At 37.9% G+C, this 19,498-nt stretch overlaps 1 protein-coding gene across 2 annotated transcripts in view; it reads left to right on the top strand.

The window, feature by feature from the left end:
• Gprk2 (G protein-coupled receptor kinase 2) overlaps positions 1–19,498 on the top strand; it is a 61,487-nt gene that overhangs the window by 26,236 nt on the left and 15,753 nt on the right. For both annotated transcript variants that reach the window (XM_064694054.1, XM_064694053.1), the window contains one exon: positions 6,315–6,774. In XM_064694054.1, coding sequence (XP_064550124.1) covers positions 6,723–6,774 — 52 coding nt within the window. In that variant the 5' untranslated portion in view covers positions 6,315–6,722. The remainder of the gene's footprint in view (positions 1–6,314; positions 6,775–19,498) is intronic.

Below are 19,498 nucleotides of genomic sequence, written 5' to 3'. Positions count from 1 at the left end.
TGTTACAGAGTGTGTAGGTTATTGTCTGCGTGTGAGTGAGTGTGATTCTGACAAGCACAACTGGTCATTTGTTTATTGGCTACATATGCAAAATGTCAATGTCAGGAGCACATTGCACTACAGCGAGTCCAGTGGCTTATTGTGAGTGCAGAGATCAGGATTGTGCCAAAGTCTGTCTTGGCTGCTTGACAAAAAACATAAAACAAAACACATACACTAATAAAAAAAATGTCGCCCTGACGGCTGCAGCCAACTTGGCCATTGTCCTTGCCAAAGTGGGTCAGTTTTGGCATAGTTGTTTTGTGGCCTTATTGATTGTCAGCACAAGTGTCGCTGACTGTTCGCCAAGGATCTGTGCAGGACACGCCCTGTCCTGGGGCATGCTTTAAATGCTCGGATAGCAGCTGCTGTGATTTTAGCAAAAGGCTACCCAACTCAACAACATGCTCCAATTAGAAGAAGACTTAGAAACGGCACAAGTGCCCTCAGGAAATACTCCTATGCATTTTCAAGAACCACCCAACTAATTGACATTTAGTTGTAATGTTCTTGACATGTTCTTTAAGGCATGAGCAAACAACTATCAGTTAAATACCATGTACTTAAGCAGGCTGCAGACAAAGGCAAATTTGGTATAAGCCAAATTCCAGGAAATGATAATCCTGCTGATAATGATAACGCTTTTAAGTATGGTATTCATATTGCCATTGGTCTCATTTCCGATTACCATAAGTCAATCACATGACCCCAACCAACCGCAAACGAGTGACAGCTGCATACTTGTGGCTGCCCCATCTAATGCGAAATCTCTTGGTCTTACCTAACCATCAGCTACACATCTCTGCGGTTGACTAATGCTTGTGTTAGTAATGGTGTGGGTGTGGCTGTACTTGTGTTTGTGTCAGCTGAGGTTTTCTACATCTCCTGAGCTTACTCTCAACCACACAATTTTAACAGTATCGCATTTAAGTGGTATTAGCATCGGATTGTAACTAAGCTGTATTGCTAGCTGTTTGTCGACATTCGGTAAAAAAAAACAACATTCCTTTGAGAAATATATACTCACAAAAGCTAATGCAAGTAATTTCACTACAGACTTGACTATACACAAGATTTTTCAAAACAAAATATCTCTGTAGGGAGTAAGCTTTGTTTGCAATATGGTGTTATGTATACAGAAATCTCTGAAATAGTTATATGTAATTTCAATGCGCATTTCTAACCATGTATAAATATCTATAAATATAGAACCGCACTTGGCTGTTTAAGTTTTACGAGCGTCCATTAAGTAATAATGATACCAATCAAAAGACCAGACCGCTTAATGCGCAACTTTTAATTGTATTATATATAGTACTTTCGCTCTCGTCGGCTAATCGAATGGCTGGCGAGCAAATTGCAAAACATTGCAATGATAAGCTTATGATAAAGTTTGCAATCATTGTGTGCACATTGAAATGCTTTTAATTCTATTAATTAAATGAAAAGTCTCTGGTTTTTGTAATTACAAGACGATCCTTATACGGACCGCGCTGTTATAATGCACTGGCGGGTTTTGCTCGGCCCGTGGAACTTACAAAATATATTCTCTCAAATATCATTGAAAATGAGTTTGAAACCTATCGGACGGTAAACAAAAAACTTTCATACAATCGTTTTCCGGCAATTAACCACTGTTGCGGGTGAAATCTCCCAAATCGCTGAGACACATATTCATTAAGTTCTTATGTAGAGCTTTGAAAATAAATTTGAAGCAAATCTTTGAATCAAATTTCTACCGAGAAAGCTTCGATTCTGCGAAAAGTGTGAAACACGTCACAAATGATTTTTCATATAGATCCTTGGAAATGAATTTTAGCAACCACGTCACCCCGTCATCAGTCAGTCATTCACTCAGTCAGTGAGTCAGGACAAACAGTTTTATTTATAGGGATTACTTTATAAAATTTTTGTTTTTTTGAACCATAATATGTTTAATTTTACCACGTACCAAAAATGTTCACTTATTAAACCCTTTAGCTACATACTTTGCTAAAATTTGGTTAGCCTTTTAATTATTAAATACATAAGTGAAAAGTATTTATGTACATGCATACATATATTTCAGGACATGGTATCTTCAGCAGAATGGTAATGCATGTAACTAAGCAAAGGATATATATTTAGAGCTGATTAAATTTTGCAGCGACTGCAAATTAAAGTGAAAACAATTTTAAGGGCGTCCACACAAAATGCAAGCCAGACACATGCAATGCCACAGAGTGCGGGCAAAAGTTGATCCTTTGCCGCACTCTGGCACACAGACAAACACACACATATACATATATATGCTTCAAGCCAGACAACAGCACACACACAAACACGTATATCCAAGTTTAACGCAAATAAATTGCGCATTCAGAGCAAAATTAACACAGAACGACAAAAACTGGGCGAGGCCGAGACCAGGACGGCCAAAAAATAAAGAAAAAATAAAAGAAATGACAGGCAACAACATAACGTAGCTTAAACAGAAAAATATGTGAAATCCACAAATGTAAGAGAGCACAAAAAAAGAATAAGAGCCATGGCGTAAGCCAAGTGGGCAATGTAACTAGCTAAAGTCAGGACACCCACGCGGACCTGCTCCTCTTGCTCTTCGGTGCTGTCGGGTTCTGGCCAGAATTGGCCTTTTTGCCGCCATCAGCAAGAAAATCCAGATGCAGGCAAAAAGGAAGACGATTCCATAACTAATGTGGCAGAAGCGAGCTGCGGATATCCGTTTGGGTCATTGGGCTTCTTCTTGACTGAAGTTCAGTTCTAGCAGAGCTTGTCTCTGTTTTAATAACTGGACAAGGTATTCTGCTATTCCAGCATCGGTCGCTACTTGTCTATGCAGGCAACGTTCAACTGACCCGAAAGTCGCGCCTGGCATTCAAATTGACGACATTATACTTGGCTGTGTGGCTGGGCCTGGCCAAGGCTGTCATAAATATGATAAGGGATGGCAAATACGTCAACAGGCACTCTACTGACAGTTCCCCCAATTCCAAGCTCTAGCTTTATCTTAATTAATAAGTCAATGGCTGCTTGCTTAAGGCAGCTCACGAGGATGGGTTAGAAGGCTTGCTCGAGCTGCATAGAAAATACCTAAACATAATTTTGTGAGCGCTCATATAAGCAATTTGTGTAGACAAAACACACACTTTATCAAGGAGTTGAAATGCGCGAATGGCAATTACCCTGCGCCAAAAAATTATTGACTATTCAGTAAAATTTCAATATGCTGATCATAATAAAAAAATTAATTATAATACTAACAATAATAATAAGTATTGATGAAAAAGTTCAGGAATGTAGAGAACCTTTCGAATATTACCCCGACAATATCATACTAGCATATAATTTTAAGACTTCGTATGTCTAAGGGATTAAACCGATATACACAATTAAATTACTATTTATTATTTATTAAAGTTTAAAACTTTGAGGCTAATATATTCGTTAGCCTGTTATCTTTTTATGGATATAGGATAGATATCCTATTGACATTCTTCATGATTAATGGATTTTCTACCCAAACCAAAAACTATCTATATCTATATCTAAGTAAATATGACTTAATATTGATATATAATATGATATTCGATGATCGCACTAACTTCAATCTCTCAATGTCTATTAACTCTATCGAAGTGCTTTTAAAGAGTAAAATATGTAGGCCTTATCATTTTTAAACAGCATAGCACGAATGCCCTTTGGGCCTATCACCCAGACACACTGAAAAATGGCCATCGGTTCTAGTATAGTTGTTGTTACTGCTTAATTTTGTGATGAACTTTATGCACATTTACGCCATTTCATAAAATTTTCATAATGGTCGCCAGCCTGCATGGTTGTGGGTGTGTGCCGAAGTGTGTGTGTATCGCCGAGTGAGTGACTGACAACGTCGTTTCAGTTTTTATAACGTTATCGTCACGGGAAGTGCTGCTGCTACTGCGTCCCGTTGCCTGCTCTAATGGCGTAAATGTTCAATAAAGTAGCTTTTAGCGCTTTTTGCACACACACACAGACATATAAATACCTACACAGAGACACCGAGCAACACGGCCTGGCCGGAAGCCAGAGCTCATGTGTTCGTTTTAGTGAGACTCGTCAATGCTTCAGAATCTGCGCCTCATTCTGATTTTAGGAGGCACTACACGCACTTTATGTGCTTTACCTTTTCAAATAAATTGAATGGGGATATTAATTTAATGCAATGCTGTGCGAAGTCGTGAATATTGCACGACTAAGTGTGAATGTTATATAACGTTGGTGCTTAAGTGCTTGTTGCCGTTGATAAGCACTTTATACACTCATATCCCTTTCAGTCCAAATCTTAAGATGACTGTTTAAAATTAAATGTAATGGTTAGGCCTATACGAAACTGATCTCTCCTTAAAGCTGCCTGTTGAAACTTGGTGCAGTTGCTTTTAATAGTTGTCTATCTTAACCAAACAAACTGCACAAAAAACCAACTGTCGAGCTGTCGTTGGTTTTCATTTATGTATAAGAAGAAAAGCATTGAGACTTTTCTTGTAGCCTAGTAAATCAGATTTTGTAGCAGCGCATTTAGAAGTCGCATATGCCGCACTTTTATGTCTCTTTGTTTATTTGTTTAGCTGCGCATTTGAAAAATAATTAATTTGCCAGCCGCTTGATTGCTACATTTTGTCTGGCTGATATTTGTTTTGAATGTAAACACTCACATGGTCCAGACATGACCACAATTTTATGCTTTGACTGATGTGCACCGCCTGCTCCAGCTCCAGACGAGCACATGTTGCCATTACTGCTGCTTCTGCTGTTACCCATTATTATTAATGTATCGTCGTATATATAGAATAAGCTATATGACCATGAGTTCATGTATAATTTAAAACTGCCTATAGCTAGGCGACTGAAAGATCGCTCAATAAATGTTTCCCATATGACGCACAGACAAGTTGATAAGTGAAAAGCGCAGAAAGAGCAACAATTTATCGCCAAACTATTCCCAGAAACAGCTAAAAGCTAAAAATATTTTTACTATTAAATATTATTTTGAAATAGTACATCAACAGTGTATTTTAAGTGTATGATGCCACCAGCACATCCTGCCATCACGCACTCTGGCCAAGGAGGCTTGAGAAGAACTTTTGTCATTCAATTACATTTCTGCTGGCTGCTCGTGACGCACCACTTGAGCTGAGATACCCTCACGCACGTCCCAGCATATCCCAGCCCTCCCATAAGCCACAGAGCTACTTCTCCAGTTTCAGCTGCCAACTGGCATTGCTGCCACTTTGCCTCACATTTCTTCTTGTTCATTTCCATGATTAATAAATGTCGACCGCAACATTACTGACACCTCAGCGACGACTTCAACAAGAACAACAACAACCGCATGTCGTTTGGACAAAATATGTTGCGGCTTTTTTGTCCAAAGAGCGACTCACTTGAGGCAGTTTTTGCGGTGCTTGTTAACCAAGCCTTGGTAACACACACTCACACCCATGTCCGCAGACATACACACTGAGTGCACTCTGCATGATACAAACGTACGCAGCTCCTTTGTCGCAACTAGGCGACAACAAGTACACGTAGACACAACGTGCAATAACTGTCAAGGGACGAGCTGAGGAAGGCATTTGGCAAGCGGCACAACAATTTAAGTTAAATTTTTCGAGCAAAGTAAAGCATACAAAGGGTACATTTGTAAATATATCTGCACATATGTAGATACACATACACATAAGCCAATGCAATGCCATAGACAGGCTTCCTTGTGGTCCTTATTATGAATTTTACACCAAGTTGAAAAGTAAATAAACCCACATTTTATATATAAACCACATTTTATATATCAATGGACGCTCACTGTGTAAAGTGTCATGTTCAGAACTAGTGGCTACTAAAACAGCGTTTATAGCACCTAACTTGCACGTGTTCGAATTAAGCTTGAATTACTTTTACAGGGGAAAAAAGCCGAAAAACGCAGTCTAATCACCTTACCAAAAATACTTCCTAATAAATAGCTGTAAATTATTTAAAACCCTTATTTTTTTAAATAAAATTCTATTAAATAGGTTTATTGAGTTTGAACTCAACAAACGTATAAGCTTCACATTTAAACCAAACACATGATCCAATTCAACCATTTTTAAACTAACTAACTAAGTTCTTTAAAGCTTAGACTTTGCGTATTTTGGCTAACTAATCCATTAAGAACGTGCTTATAAATTATCTTTAGACATATAACTTTCTTGCCAAAGTCAATTAATTAACACTTTATAACCCATATTTCATTCTAGATAAACGCGCCGGCATTTGGCCCAGCCTAAAAATCAGATCCAATCAAGCACACGAAATTTCTGTAACATCAAAGGCACGAAATTCTGTTTTAGCCAAACCCAACCTTGAAACTAAATGAAGCCTGTGTGTGTAACTGCGCCAAATACCGCAACGCTGGATCTTAGACGACGGCCACAAGTTAGCCAGCCTGCCATAGATTTGTTAGTTTAAAGAAATACGCATCCAGCTTCAGCTTCAGCTTCAACTTAGCTTTAGGTTCATCAAAAGCTGAACACAGTTGCGTGGCCCGCAAAAGCAAAGGCAATTCGATCCATCAAATCCGCAGGCTGAACAGCTGGTTGCAAGCATCGTGTGTTATTTTTTGAGAGCGCCAAAGGATTCATTAAAAAACCGCCAACCTGGAACTAATGGAATTAGAGAATATTGTGGCCAATACGGTCTACTTGAAAGCGAGAGAAGGTGAGTGAATATTCCCATAGGCCACAAGCCCAAGTTTCTAACCAACCCGGACAAAAACTACTCACGAAAAATGACAGACCATGCTTTTAGGCAACAAATCCTTCGAGGGCCACCGAACGCGTGCCGAAGTGCTTCTGTTTTGGCACCTTGTCTTGTCTGGGAGCCTGCAGAGCCGCATCGATTTTTGCTTGGCTCTGATTTTCAGGGCGGGTGTTAATTGTATTGTAGTACTGAAACATTCACCCAAACCCAAACCAAGTCCTTTTTAGGCATGGGCTGGGCTGCGCTAGCCTCGGCTGAGCCGGGCAGTTGTAGTATGGCGTCTGGCACTGCGCTTTATCTAAAGTTAATGAAGCGTTAAATGTTTGCGCTCCAGCAACTTATTCATTTTCATGCTTCATGTTACAGCTTTAAGTGCTCTATTTGATTCAGTACTCGGTACTGGCAGATACTTGTACATTCTGTCATCGAGGTCACACCTCAATTGCTATGCGTCCTGTGACCAGTCGGTAGTCAAGTTCAGTGTCATTTTCTTGGCACAAAGGCAACCCCATAAAATATTGTGAAATAATGCAAAGCGATTATTGGAATATCTCAGCAAGCTGAAGGTCACCTTCGCCAAGCTCTGTGTACCACGTTTAAGGATATATGTATGTTAATTTATGGACAGAAATGTATCTACAGATTGCGTGCATGATGACTTCTAATGACTGCACCCGTGAAGGAGTCATTTAAATTATAATATCAACAACAACTACAAGACTCAAGAAAATATATGCAAACTCTTTCTGTTGTCTGTCTGTTTGTTACAGTCTGTGCCAGCTGAGCAAAAGACTACTCAAATATAAAAAGCGAATCGAGCGGCCATTGGAATGCATCCGTCAAATACTTTTCTACGCCGCTCAACAGATTTAAATGACAGAAACGTGCGCAACATTTCAATTTCTCTAGCAATGTAATACTTAAGAAACGTTTGTTTATAAAGAGGAGGTGTGAGACGTCAGGGGCAAGATAGAGAGCGAGAGAGAGAGAGAGAGAGAGAGGGAAAGAGAAAAAATATATACTTGCAATAGATTTAACGAGCCAGCAAAGGCCGTCGGCTACAACAACATATTCGTTTGGCCAAAACTTTTATTTTCTTTTTACTTTTTGATGTTCTCTTGACAAAGTTTTGACTGCGTTTTTTAGGTCCATTTTTTTAAGGTCTGGCACACAATTACTTCTTATTTGTAGCTGCAGCCAAACGCAATTCGAGGGTGCACGACTAGAATATACCATGTTCCAAAACCTGAATTACGATTTTTACAAATGTACATGCAATTGTATGTATTAAATTACAAATGCGCATATAAATAAGAGTTTAAAAAGTTTTTTTTCTTAGTATTGCTTTTGTATTTATTACCGGATTGTCATGGAATTGTTATTATAATCAGTTACTATTCCAAATAAGCATGTTATTACACTTATTGAATTTATTATTATAGATTGGGAAATAATATAAAAAATATGCAAAAATTGGTAATTTAAGAACTATTGACGATTGAATATCACTGTAACGAATGTTGCTGCTGAATAATGTTATATATGCTCAATAGATACGAAATTGCCAAAGCTCTTTTTTTTTTAAAGGGTACAGTGTACAATGAGATATTCTTTGAACTAATTTCAGTATGATAATTTATTTCTGTTTAACTGCAGCACCACTGCCCGAGGACTTTCCACTTCGGATTTTTGTGGTTTTCCTGCCCCTTCATTATGGCTACCCAGCTGCCGTAAGGCATAATTATATATGTATACATACATCACATAGTTCTTATCAGCATCGGTAGCTGTTGTTTTTGTGGGCTTTGATGCAAAGCTCAGCGCGTGCCGCAATGCCATTCGTTGGGCTTGAAAATATCAAGAAACGAGAGCTAATCATTGGGAACGTCTCAAAATGAAATACTCTTTGCCAGCATTTTAATGCGCCTTTCGGCTCTCCTCTCTGCCAGTCTCTAAGCTTCTCTGTCGCCTTTTGTTTTTACAAGCAAAAACTATGCTTGCATTGGAATTTTTTTATGTATTTTATGAAATGAGGACGCATTAAAATGAACGCAGTGAACAGAGACAGAAAAGAGACGTCGCCTTCGAGGGCATAAATTTTGCCTAATGCGCTGCCATAATGCTGATTACATCAGAGATAGAAAAAGATAGAGGAAGAGAGAGAGAGAGAGAGAATAATAGAGCGAACTGCGGATACGGATGCTACTTAGGGGTTGACCATCGTTTCAAGCTAGAATAAAAAGTGCAACATTTGATTTGATGGCCACGGGCAGCTATAAAGGGCAAAATTTTTGGCATGATGACACAATTTAAAATCTTATGAAATTAACAATCACATATCACAGTAAAATTACATGTACGCTCGCTAAATTATTCTGTTTCGTTCTCCTTTCTGTGCTTAATTTAATGTAAATATTTGGCTAATGCAGTTGAAAATACTTGGGTGCTGTGAACTGCATCCTGTTGGCATAGCCTTGAGTTTTGCACCAGAGTCAAGCGGTTTGGTTCAATGACCGCTGGTCAAGTCAACAACTTGCGTCGGCTGTGTGGCAACTGTTGCCGCGCTGCCTACAATACACGCCAATTCATTTCAAGTGGGTGTGCGTGTATGTTTTGTTGTTATAGCTGTTACTATTGTACTCTTTTTATCAGGCTAACAAGCCTTTAGTTATGTTGTATGCTAAGCAGCTAAAAAGAGAAAAAACCTGTTGTTAATTATCGCACGCAATACAATGCAACAAAAGCCGCTGGTGCGGAGGCGTCTCATGTCCACCATGTCCATGGTGTTTCTTGTGCCAAGTGGCATGAGTGGGCATGAGTGTATGTGTGTGTGTTGTGGCAGTTCTAGTCCGGCGCACATTTCAAACACGCCAATTACTTGTAGCGTCCAATCAGTCAACCAGTCTGTCAGTCAAGCAGCCAGTTTAATATTTCAGTTAGCATAGGCTCCTTATCAACAAGTGCAGATCCTGTTTTGCCTGCAGAGTGTCCTGGCCATGTAACTGGCAGCACGCAATCCTGTGGGTGTCACTCAATGCGGTCTGTAATGCTTGGTTGCTTATCTGCATTTGCAGCACGTAGTCAGCCCCAATCCACAGCTGCATCATTTGCAGCACTGTTGCTGCATTTGTGCTCCCTTTCTGCCCACGCATATGTAATTGCAATCAAAGCGACTTTTGTTTGCGAATCGCAGCAGACTCGTTGATTACCACAAAATGTCATCAGACTGTGGCATACTAGAAATCCATTTTAATTATATGCAAAACGCTGCCAATAAAACAGAGGTTTACAATCAAAGAGAGCCGAGCATAGTAGGGAGGCTGAAGCATTTCCGCTGACGGGCCACATTTCATTGTCTCTATTCATTAACACTTCGCGAAAGCAAAAAGTTAATAACACAGCAGAAAATACTCTTCAATAGAGTTGATACGCAAGACAAGTCGAATTATAAACTGGCATAACATGTTTAATATATCTGGCAATAATAAGTTCCTTTAACGATTTAAAGCCAGAGTAAGGGTATTCGATAGTCGCTTATGCGACAGCACAGTTTTTGCTTGTTGTTATTGCCGCCGCTTTAGAATTTCAAGAGATTGGCTTGGAAACCCAGTAGCGCCCTAGCAAGTGTTGATACTGCTCTTCTACTTGAGACTGAAAACAAGCTGTGTGTTATTTTTATTATATTTATTTTTGTTGACGTAGGCAAATAATAAATACTAATACGCTAAGCCACAAACAGTGAAAATATGTTTTAAGTGACGCGCTGCTGCGTCAGCAAATGAATATTTAATCGGCATATTTAATCTGCGGCCCGTGGCGTATACGTAATCTCCGACTTATGAATATTAACTAACGGCTTAAGCCGCCGACTGTAATAAAATTATAGAACTTGTTATTTTTGATTATCACATTTTTCTGTATGTAGGTTATCTGTGAGCAGCATAAGATTTTAAAATTAATATTCAAAAGTACTTACAAAATGTTTTTCGGCTATATTTTGTTAGGACACTTGATTTTGCCGTTGTCTCATTTGTTTGATTGCTTGTCAGTCAATTGATTGTAATCATTTTTATTTTTAAACTTTAATTGTTGCCGTCGCTTGACATTCGAGTGTCGTTTGGAAGTGCCTCCGATATTCGAGCTCAGTGCTTGATTGTGCGTCAATTAAATCCGTAAATTAAAGTATTTTGTCGACTTTGACAGAATATAAATTGCATGTAATGTGTCATATGCAAGTGACAGAACTATAACATAATTATAATTGTGGGGCTGGATTTTAATTTTGATCAAGAACTCAATGGCTCCATTGCATTCGGTTCATGTGAAATTTAAAATGTTTCCTATTAAGAACTATCGTCTGGTCAGCTGATTGGCCTAAATTAAATGCAAAAACAACCATTCATTTCAATTTGTTTTTATAGCATTTCGAAAATGTTTAATCGTAATAAATATGGTTTACAATTGCGTTTGCCTTAAAGCAATTAAAATGAAAAGCTACAATTAATACAATGGGTGACTGCATTACATTGCCGACAATTTGAAATTCCTCATTATGCAAATCAATTGTATTTTTAAATAAATTTTGTTTATAAAAATGTATAAAAATGTATAAAAATTCGGAATTGAGTTGTTAAAAAAAATATAAACAATTAACGTTTAACTGGTCTGTTAAAAATTTATTAATACTCTTATGGCTGGCGTTTTCTGGAGATAGAAACATAAATTTCAATGTCTAATTTTTTTTAATTTAGAAAGAAAAATCCGTTATAATTTAAATACAAAATTGTTGATTTATTCAAGCCACTGAATTTGAAAGTATTTAAACTTTACAATATGCCATCTCAATTTGCGAAAATGAACTTTTAAATTTACCGTTCGAAATTCCGTCGTTTAAAAAAAATAGCATCTGTACAAGCAAAACTCTCAAGAAGCAATTAAGAAATGCTCACTTAATACTAATTAAAAATTATTTAACAACTCTGCAAAATAAAAATGTTATATACGTAGTTTATCTAAAATAAACCAACAATTTAATCTAATTAAGTGAAGTTCGTAGAACCTTATAAAACGAAATCCACATATTTTAAAACCCTGGAACTCGCCCAAACAAATGCCACAACAACCTAATTCGTAGTATTGCGCAATATTATGTATATAGTAAAACAATTTCATTTCATAATTGCACGCACGTAATTCAGGGAGCTACCCACAAAAAAGGTGGTATACATGCGTATATATATTCTGATTTATAAAATATAAATATGTATATTTATATTCTAATATATTCAACACACACTCTCCGTTGGGGCAACAAAAGAAGCCGCTGTTGCTGTTGCAGCAGATAAGCGAATCAAATTATGCACCGTTTGCTCGACAGAAGGCACCAGGCCATAAATTCAAATTTATTGATTGTTTTGACAATTAACTTTTTATATTCTGTATTTATTTATATGATGATCCGAAAACAAACATTTCATATGCTGCCCGTGGCCAATATACGAAATGTTTATTATTTTTGTTTGCGTGAAAATTAATTTTGATTTAATGCGTTAGAGAGCCCCGCACACAAAAGTCAAAAGGTGATGCCGCAGTGTTGGTCCAGGTAATTTTTTGAATAATTTTCCGATGGACATCGCGTCGTATGTGCAATGAGACAGCTGAAACAACCGGGCCTTATTTGTCTTTGTTAAGCAGATACCTTGACTAACTGCAGTCCAGTTTCCGGGCCTCAGATTTTATGATTGATGGGCAAAAAAAGGTGCTGTCAGCTTTTGGCCGTTTTATGGGCAGCAACAAATACGCTAACGCCAAGAGGCAGCTACGTTTAGATATCGTTAAATAAAAATAATATATATAGTTTGCAGCTCGTACACAACGAGACGGTTCATACATATTTGCATGTATCTACATACATAAATATGCGAAAGCACTTTTCTCCAATTCTTCCTGTTTCGACGTGTTTTATGCGTCGACATAAAAAAGAGAAAACTTGGCATATTTTATGCTTACGCCCGTCATGAAAATGTAAGTGATGCTCAAAACAATTTTGCTGATGAAATGAAATTGAGTTATTCCATACGGCAAACTTGCACCAAATACACACACACACACAACTTAGCATTAGCTAAAAATGTAAGGTATTTCTTGTATTTGTGTGTATAGAATTTGGCATGCTACAGACTAGGGTATGCATCATGTGAATGTATGAAGGAAGGCATGTGAATGCCACTTTAGTGTGCTTCTTTTTACACTGTGTTGCACTGTGTTACACTGTGCAGATCCATACTGACGGCGTATGTATCTCGTTGGCAACGTGTCGTATGCGCAATTTCGCAATATAAATGACAACATTTCAGGTTTATGACATTCTGTGAGTCTCATGCGCGCTACGCATATCAATTTCAATTCAATTTTGACAGCATATCTAACACATGCAACAAACATTTTCCAAATGCAGCATGGAAACATTTTACACTCTATTGGTGTCAGCTATCTGAAATGTTGTCAACAGCTTCGACCGATATTTTAGCTGCTTCAGCAGCAGTAACAATTCCCCAGGGCAAATAAATAAATGTCAACGGCAAAAGTAACCACATTAAGCGGCTCGTTTGCCGTTTTTTCTGATGCTGCTGTTGAGCCTAAAAAGCAATTATAAAATGCAAAGGCAGCTTTATACACACACACACAAATATGCGTAAGTGTTTGTGTGCGTATCTCTTTTTTTTATATTCAATCATCAGTTTTGCAATATAGCAATTGAAATTGCATTTCTGCTTTATAAACATAAACACAATAGAAGTAATGCACAAACCCACACACACAAAAATAAATTCGTCCTAGCCATCAGTTGTGAAGTGTTTGCCAGCTGTCAAGAGAATCAACATAAATTGAAAAGAAAGAGCAAGAGGGGGGTTGAGCAAAAAATATATCTTAAATTGATTTTATTCATTGATAACAAAAGCTCAGTGTCAAGCGCTCTTTTGCAAATGCAGTATTCAATTAAATTCTCCAGCTGCCATCGCAATAGCAATTGCAAAAATTTCAATGCAACGTCGAGCTGGCTGCCATTGATGTTTTGTATGGTTTGGTGCTAGTTCGTTGGATAGTTGATTGCTTGGCTCTTCCAATGGGTCCCATGTGGCCGCACTGACGCTATATAAATGGCAACTCTGCTTAAACACAGCGACAAGAACAGCAATCGCAAGTGTAACTGCTAAAACAGTCATAAGCAATAACAACCAGCAGGCACAATGGGCAAACTAGGATTTCATTGAGTCAAAAATTATCTTATGCCCATTACCCAAGCGTCTTTTGCAACTTATTTTAAATGTATACTCCTAACCCCAAAGCTGCAATGCATTTCAGGCTGCAAATGCTACAAACTGTCAGTATGTCAATTTCTTATAAATGTGATTGTACTAACTACCTTTTTAGAGTCCTATCCATGCAGGAGAAGTAATAAATTCAGTGCCTGAAAGCAGCAAAAAGCTTCAATATTAATTTTAAAAATTGCAGCATTTCATATTTCTACATGATTAAGTTTATTTGAAAACCAATATTAAAACTATATTGCAAATCCTCTGAATGAAACTTGCATATATTATTGTGTAATTTGATCAGAGTACACGCCATATTTATGCGCTCAATTTTTTTTTTTTTTTTGTATTTCTCCATTGACTGGCATATGCATAGAAAAATAATAATTTGTTATAGCTCTCAATGCATTAATTTTACTCTTGCACTGTTGCCCATCCACTATCGGTGTGCCATTGTGGTATTTGCAAAACCAAATGCACTGAACTTGCAATCAAACATAAAATGTTAACATGCCCCAGCGGTTGGACTGGGGCTGCCTACGCGAAGGGGTTTTCTTGCCACATCCCACTTGGGCTATCGTTCACTTGGCTGCTCAGCGCGCAAAAGCTGCTGTCAGCGCCATATGTGCAACTTGTGCGGTGCGCTCGACTTGAACTCTGAACTACAAGTTGCCATATGGTTTTATTTGCTCGGTTGTATTTGCTATTTGCTCAGTGCTGAGTGCATGCGGTGCATCAAATAAGCGTGTGGAAAGACAAAGCTGTAAATGTAGTTGCCAATTAATTTCTTTTGGCTATTTACAGTACTGATGATAATTGCGCTCAGGTTGGTTTTAAGATTGCAATGGTTATGCCAAATGACATGCGGTATTTAAAGTGAATGAACGTTCAATTATTTTTCGAAAATTTATTAGTACGGCTGGCCAGGCGCAACCTTGCGTATGAGGGATTGCGTATACGCCAACGCTCAAATGTCAAACGGAATCGCATGTGCAGGGTGTGATTATGTGAATTTAATTATAATTACGCTTAGCACACTAATGCGTTTATGTGGTTAAATATGTATGTATGAGTGTGCATTGGCATGTGAAACAGACCAGGCTTATCCCAGCCTGCCTGACGTAATTGCTAAGCACATGCTTCTGCGGCCTCACAGCCACATACTGATGTGTATGACCGCTCTTCTGGCGAGGCATTGATAACGTTGTGACGTATTTGCCAGGCTGCTGTCAATGCATTTTGCTTTGTCACTTAACAGCAGACGTCAGACTATTAGACTGACAGACAGATAGCTGACAGGCCAACGCTCCGTATTGCCAGATTGTCAGATTGTCAATCAGCGCTTTGTGTGCCCTTTTGACATTACGCTAAATATAACATGCACAATAAGTACACGCAAATAAGCTCAGCCAGAGCAAAAACAAATGTCACAGAGCAGTGCCGGTCACAGGTTGAGAAGCGTATTTGTTAGAGCTCTGTAGCATTTTCAATAACTAAATTAAACTCTTTGTGCCTAGTAAGAAAGCATTTTGTTAGCCTTTTATCAGTATTATGTGATGCTCAAATAATCCGCAAAATATACTCACATAAAGGGTCCTTGTATGTGCGGAAAATTTTGTTACATTTGTAACTTTAATTCACTTTGCTTTGGATTCTTTTTGTCTACTGTTGTAATTAATTAAACGTTTCGTTTTCCAAAAATCACCAAGAAATACGAATAAAATCAAAAGCTAAATTCGAGCTTAGGCATTTATCCATTTTTGCATTTAAATTGATGCAATTTGAATTCATCTATTCTCTTTTGCTGTGGCTATGTACATTTTCATTCATTGCTTCAATAAAATCAATAAATAGCATAATGAATAATAGTAAATGGAATTTAAGTCATTAAAGTTGTAAGCTGCCAAGAATGTACTCGATGAGATTACTTGACAGGGAGATGACCTGGTCATTTCTGAATTATTCTTTAAAACATTTTTATTTATAGTTTATATGACGCAATACTATTAAAAATATTAAGATAGAATTGATCTGCTCAAATACCAAAAGAAAGGCGCTCGGAGTTTTTGAAGGAAAAAGCATTTTCATATATTTTGCCTCCGTCATATATAAAAACTCATCGAAACCGAGAGGATTGCATTGCAGATTTTTAAGTAACGCATACATTTTCATTAAGCCCGTTTAATTAGACATGCATGTAAATGTACAGCACGGCGAAAGTCGAAAAACACGCTTGCAACATGGCTGTTGCACACAGCAAAAGCCGTCGCCATCAATCAAATGGCTGCAAAATCTGCAGCAAATGTTTGTTTATGATAACGAATGCAAGTTTAGCAACAGGCATCAGGCCGGACCCGGACAAGGCAGAAGGGAACAGTTAACAGGGAACGGTAAACAGCTAACATTTAACATCGATCATGTTGTACGGCTGTCAAATGAGCCGCTGCCTGAACGAGGCCAAAACACGCCTCGAATGCGTGAGCCTGCACGAGCGCATTTATAACTATTTATCGGGCAACAATCTCTAGCATACACCACATACAGTATCTAAGTCAATTGACCAACATTCAGTCAGTCAGTGGCTGATTCAGTTAGTCATTCATTCGGTTAGTTGAATGTTTGGTTGATCGCCTAAATTAAATCAAATGTTGAGCAAAATGTGGCGCATTTAATTGACTAACAACTTGGCTGCGTTTTAACTGGCGCCCGGCGCTGCAATTAATGTCAAGTCACATCAGGTTGCCACAGTCCGGACACTGATGAGTCGCCAATGAGGGCAACTAATAAAATTCATTCATAAATAATTCAATGGAATGCCCGAGCAGCAATTTATAACAATTTCGCATACGCTGTCAACTCAGCGGCAACAGCAACAACAAAAACAACTGAGAGAATTGTGCAGCTTAATTGATTTGTTTTGCACCCAATAGAGAGACATTTGTATACAAGTAATGTATGTGCACATATATATATAAATCTTTATATATAGATTTTTGGTCTTCTATTTGCCGCTTAAATAGCTGAATGACCATTGCCAAATTGACGTCGATTGAGAATAATTGTCCTGTTGTCGCATAAAAATTCATTTACTTTTTTTTTTCTGTCTGTTGTACATGTTATCTGTATCTGTATGCCATATTTTGGCCACCTATGGCTTTGGCACCTGTAATCCATTCTTATCTGTCGGACATATGGTGGGCGTGAATTTGATTGGAAATTTATGCACCTGAATTTATGACAATAAATCCATAAAACACACTAATTAAGAGCAAAACTCTATACATATAATTATTGACAGACATTTCGGCTAACAACACGGCTCTTCTCTGAGAATCTCATAAGTTGAGTAAGGGGGTTAATTGTTGATAAAGAGTTATTAAATAACTAAAAAGAGAGATACAAAATAAATACACTTTGGCTGGTTTTTGTCTGCCAGGCGTACTTTAAGATTACCAATATTTTTTCAGCTCAGGAAAGGAAAGAAAAGTAGTAATTAAAATTGGGAAAAAATCATTTAATTGTTATAAAATTTATAGTAAATTGTAGAACATGTATATAAAACCAAGAGTAGACTTTTATGCTATGTAAAAACCGGAAAAATCAATCAACTTGTTATTTACACAAGACGCTTCAACGAAGAGCCAACTACTTGATTAGGAAAACACCATTTCCTATAATGATAACACTGTTATTAAAGCGTTTGAAAGCACTTCAGATAGGTTCATATAGTAGAGTTAAGCAAGCATATGGCGCTTAAACAGCATTGAGTCAATATTAGATAAAGCTTAACAATTTCGTATGCAGTCACCGACAAAAGCAATGTTTACCAGGTTGTTCCTATATGTTTTCGCACACAGCATTTCTTTGTACAACATTTTGCAACAAAATGCAATACAAGCAATAAAAATAAAATAAAAGCCAATAGCAATTAGATGGCAAACTAGTTCGCTAACACCAGCAACAAACTAGCCAAGAGCGTATATGTTACTTCGTCTATGTGTGTGTATTATCTGTGAAAGTAACTAGCAAACAACAACCAGCCATGGGGAAATACAATTCTGTTTTTTGAAAATTGTTTTTTATTTAAATGCAGTTGCTGACATCGAAATATGCAACATTTTGACAAATGCTTTGACAGCTGCAATGCAAAAGGCGTCCCAGCTGCCGGTTTTGGTCAGCCAACCAGCCAGCCAGATAGCTAGTTGCCTGTGCTTTTGGCCAGTCCAAAATTCTAGCATATCAAATCTCTACGCGGACTGCACGTTTAAACCGTCAGCGCTTGGCAAAATTATTTAAATTATGTGCAAACTGCAAAACTTGGACGGCAACGTTGAAATGCGAGACACGCGCCATGTGCCAAAGCATTTTACGTATGCGTCTTGTTTTCTGTTCAAATTTTGATTATTTTTTTTTTCTTTCAAATTTCGATTTGTTGGCCGCCACAAGGAATTGCATTTTAATATACCCAAATACTTGCATGCTGAGGAGGGAAACGTGCCGTTGTCTTTGATGTAATTTGCAATTCAAACTTTTGGCATGCCAAAAACATTTAGCCATTATTGTACCCATTGAAAAACGGATAAATAAGGTATTACAGAAACATAGGAAGGTAGTTGCGATCTGATAGGAAAGTGTATATGCTTTAATTCAGTATCAAGGCCAAGTGCCGTCATATAGGATATCTCATAGTCGTGCTTGCTCCTTGTTTCTTGTTGTTAAGGTGCCTTGGCCAAACGGCTGTGGCTGTAAAAAGGGTTTTCTTTTTGACGCATACGAAAAACTCTTAATTAACAACAACAAAAACTGCGACTCGCCCATAATATCTTTGCATGCAAACTCTTTTGTTCCAGTTATAAGGCATCCTTTGATGTGCTTTTTCCAACAACATACGCCACTTTTCTGCCCGCATCGCTTGTGGCAATCTCTGTCGTTTTATCAAAAAGTTTAAGGCAGTTGCTTACCATGGCAACAGTTGGCAGTACCAAATGTCAAATTTACATTGAATTCTGTTATGTTTTTGCCGTCACACGCGGCGTATGATTAATCAAAGTTTTGGCAAGACAAGCTCAAAGGGGAGCACAACTCAAGGCGAACATTTTCTTATTGTTGTTTGGGTCTCACCGCGTTTAAAATGAATTCTACGAAATTCCTCGAGTATTCAGGACTCATATTTCAACGGTCAAATTTACCGGGCTTTGATTTCTAGCTTGTTAAAAGGTAATTTGCAAACGAGCGATCTCGTTGGATAAATTTTTCCCCTATTTTCATTCCCATTTTTTCGACGCGTCGGCTTTAAATTTGATGAACGCCGCGCTGACTTTTATTCTGGCAGGCAGCTCGTGTAATCATTTTTCAAATTCACGCCC

Source organism: Drosophila montana, unplaced genomic scaffold (genome assembly GCF_035044405.1).
Source record: "Drosophila montana isolate Dmon_TW-CO22-7 unplaced genomic scaffold, ASM3504440v1 contig_3733_1, whole genome shotgun sequence".
Lineage (NCBI taxonomy): Eukaryota > Metazoa > Arthropoda > Insecta > Diptera > Drosophilidae > Drosophila > Drosophila montana.
The sequence above is the reverse complement of the archived record's forward strand: the minus strand, read 5'-3'. Positions and strand labels throughout refer to the sequence as shown.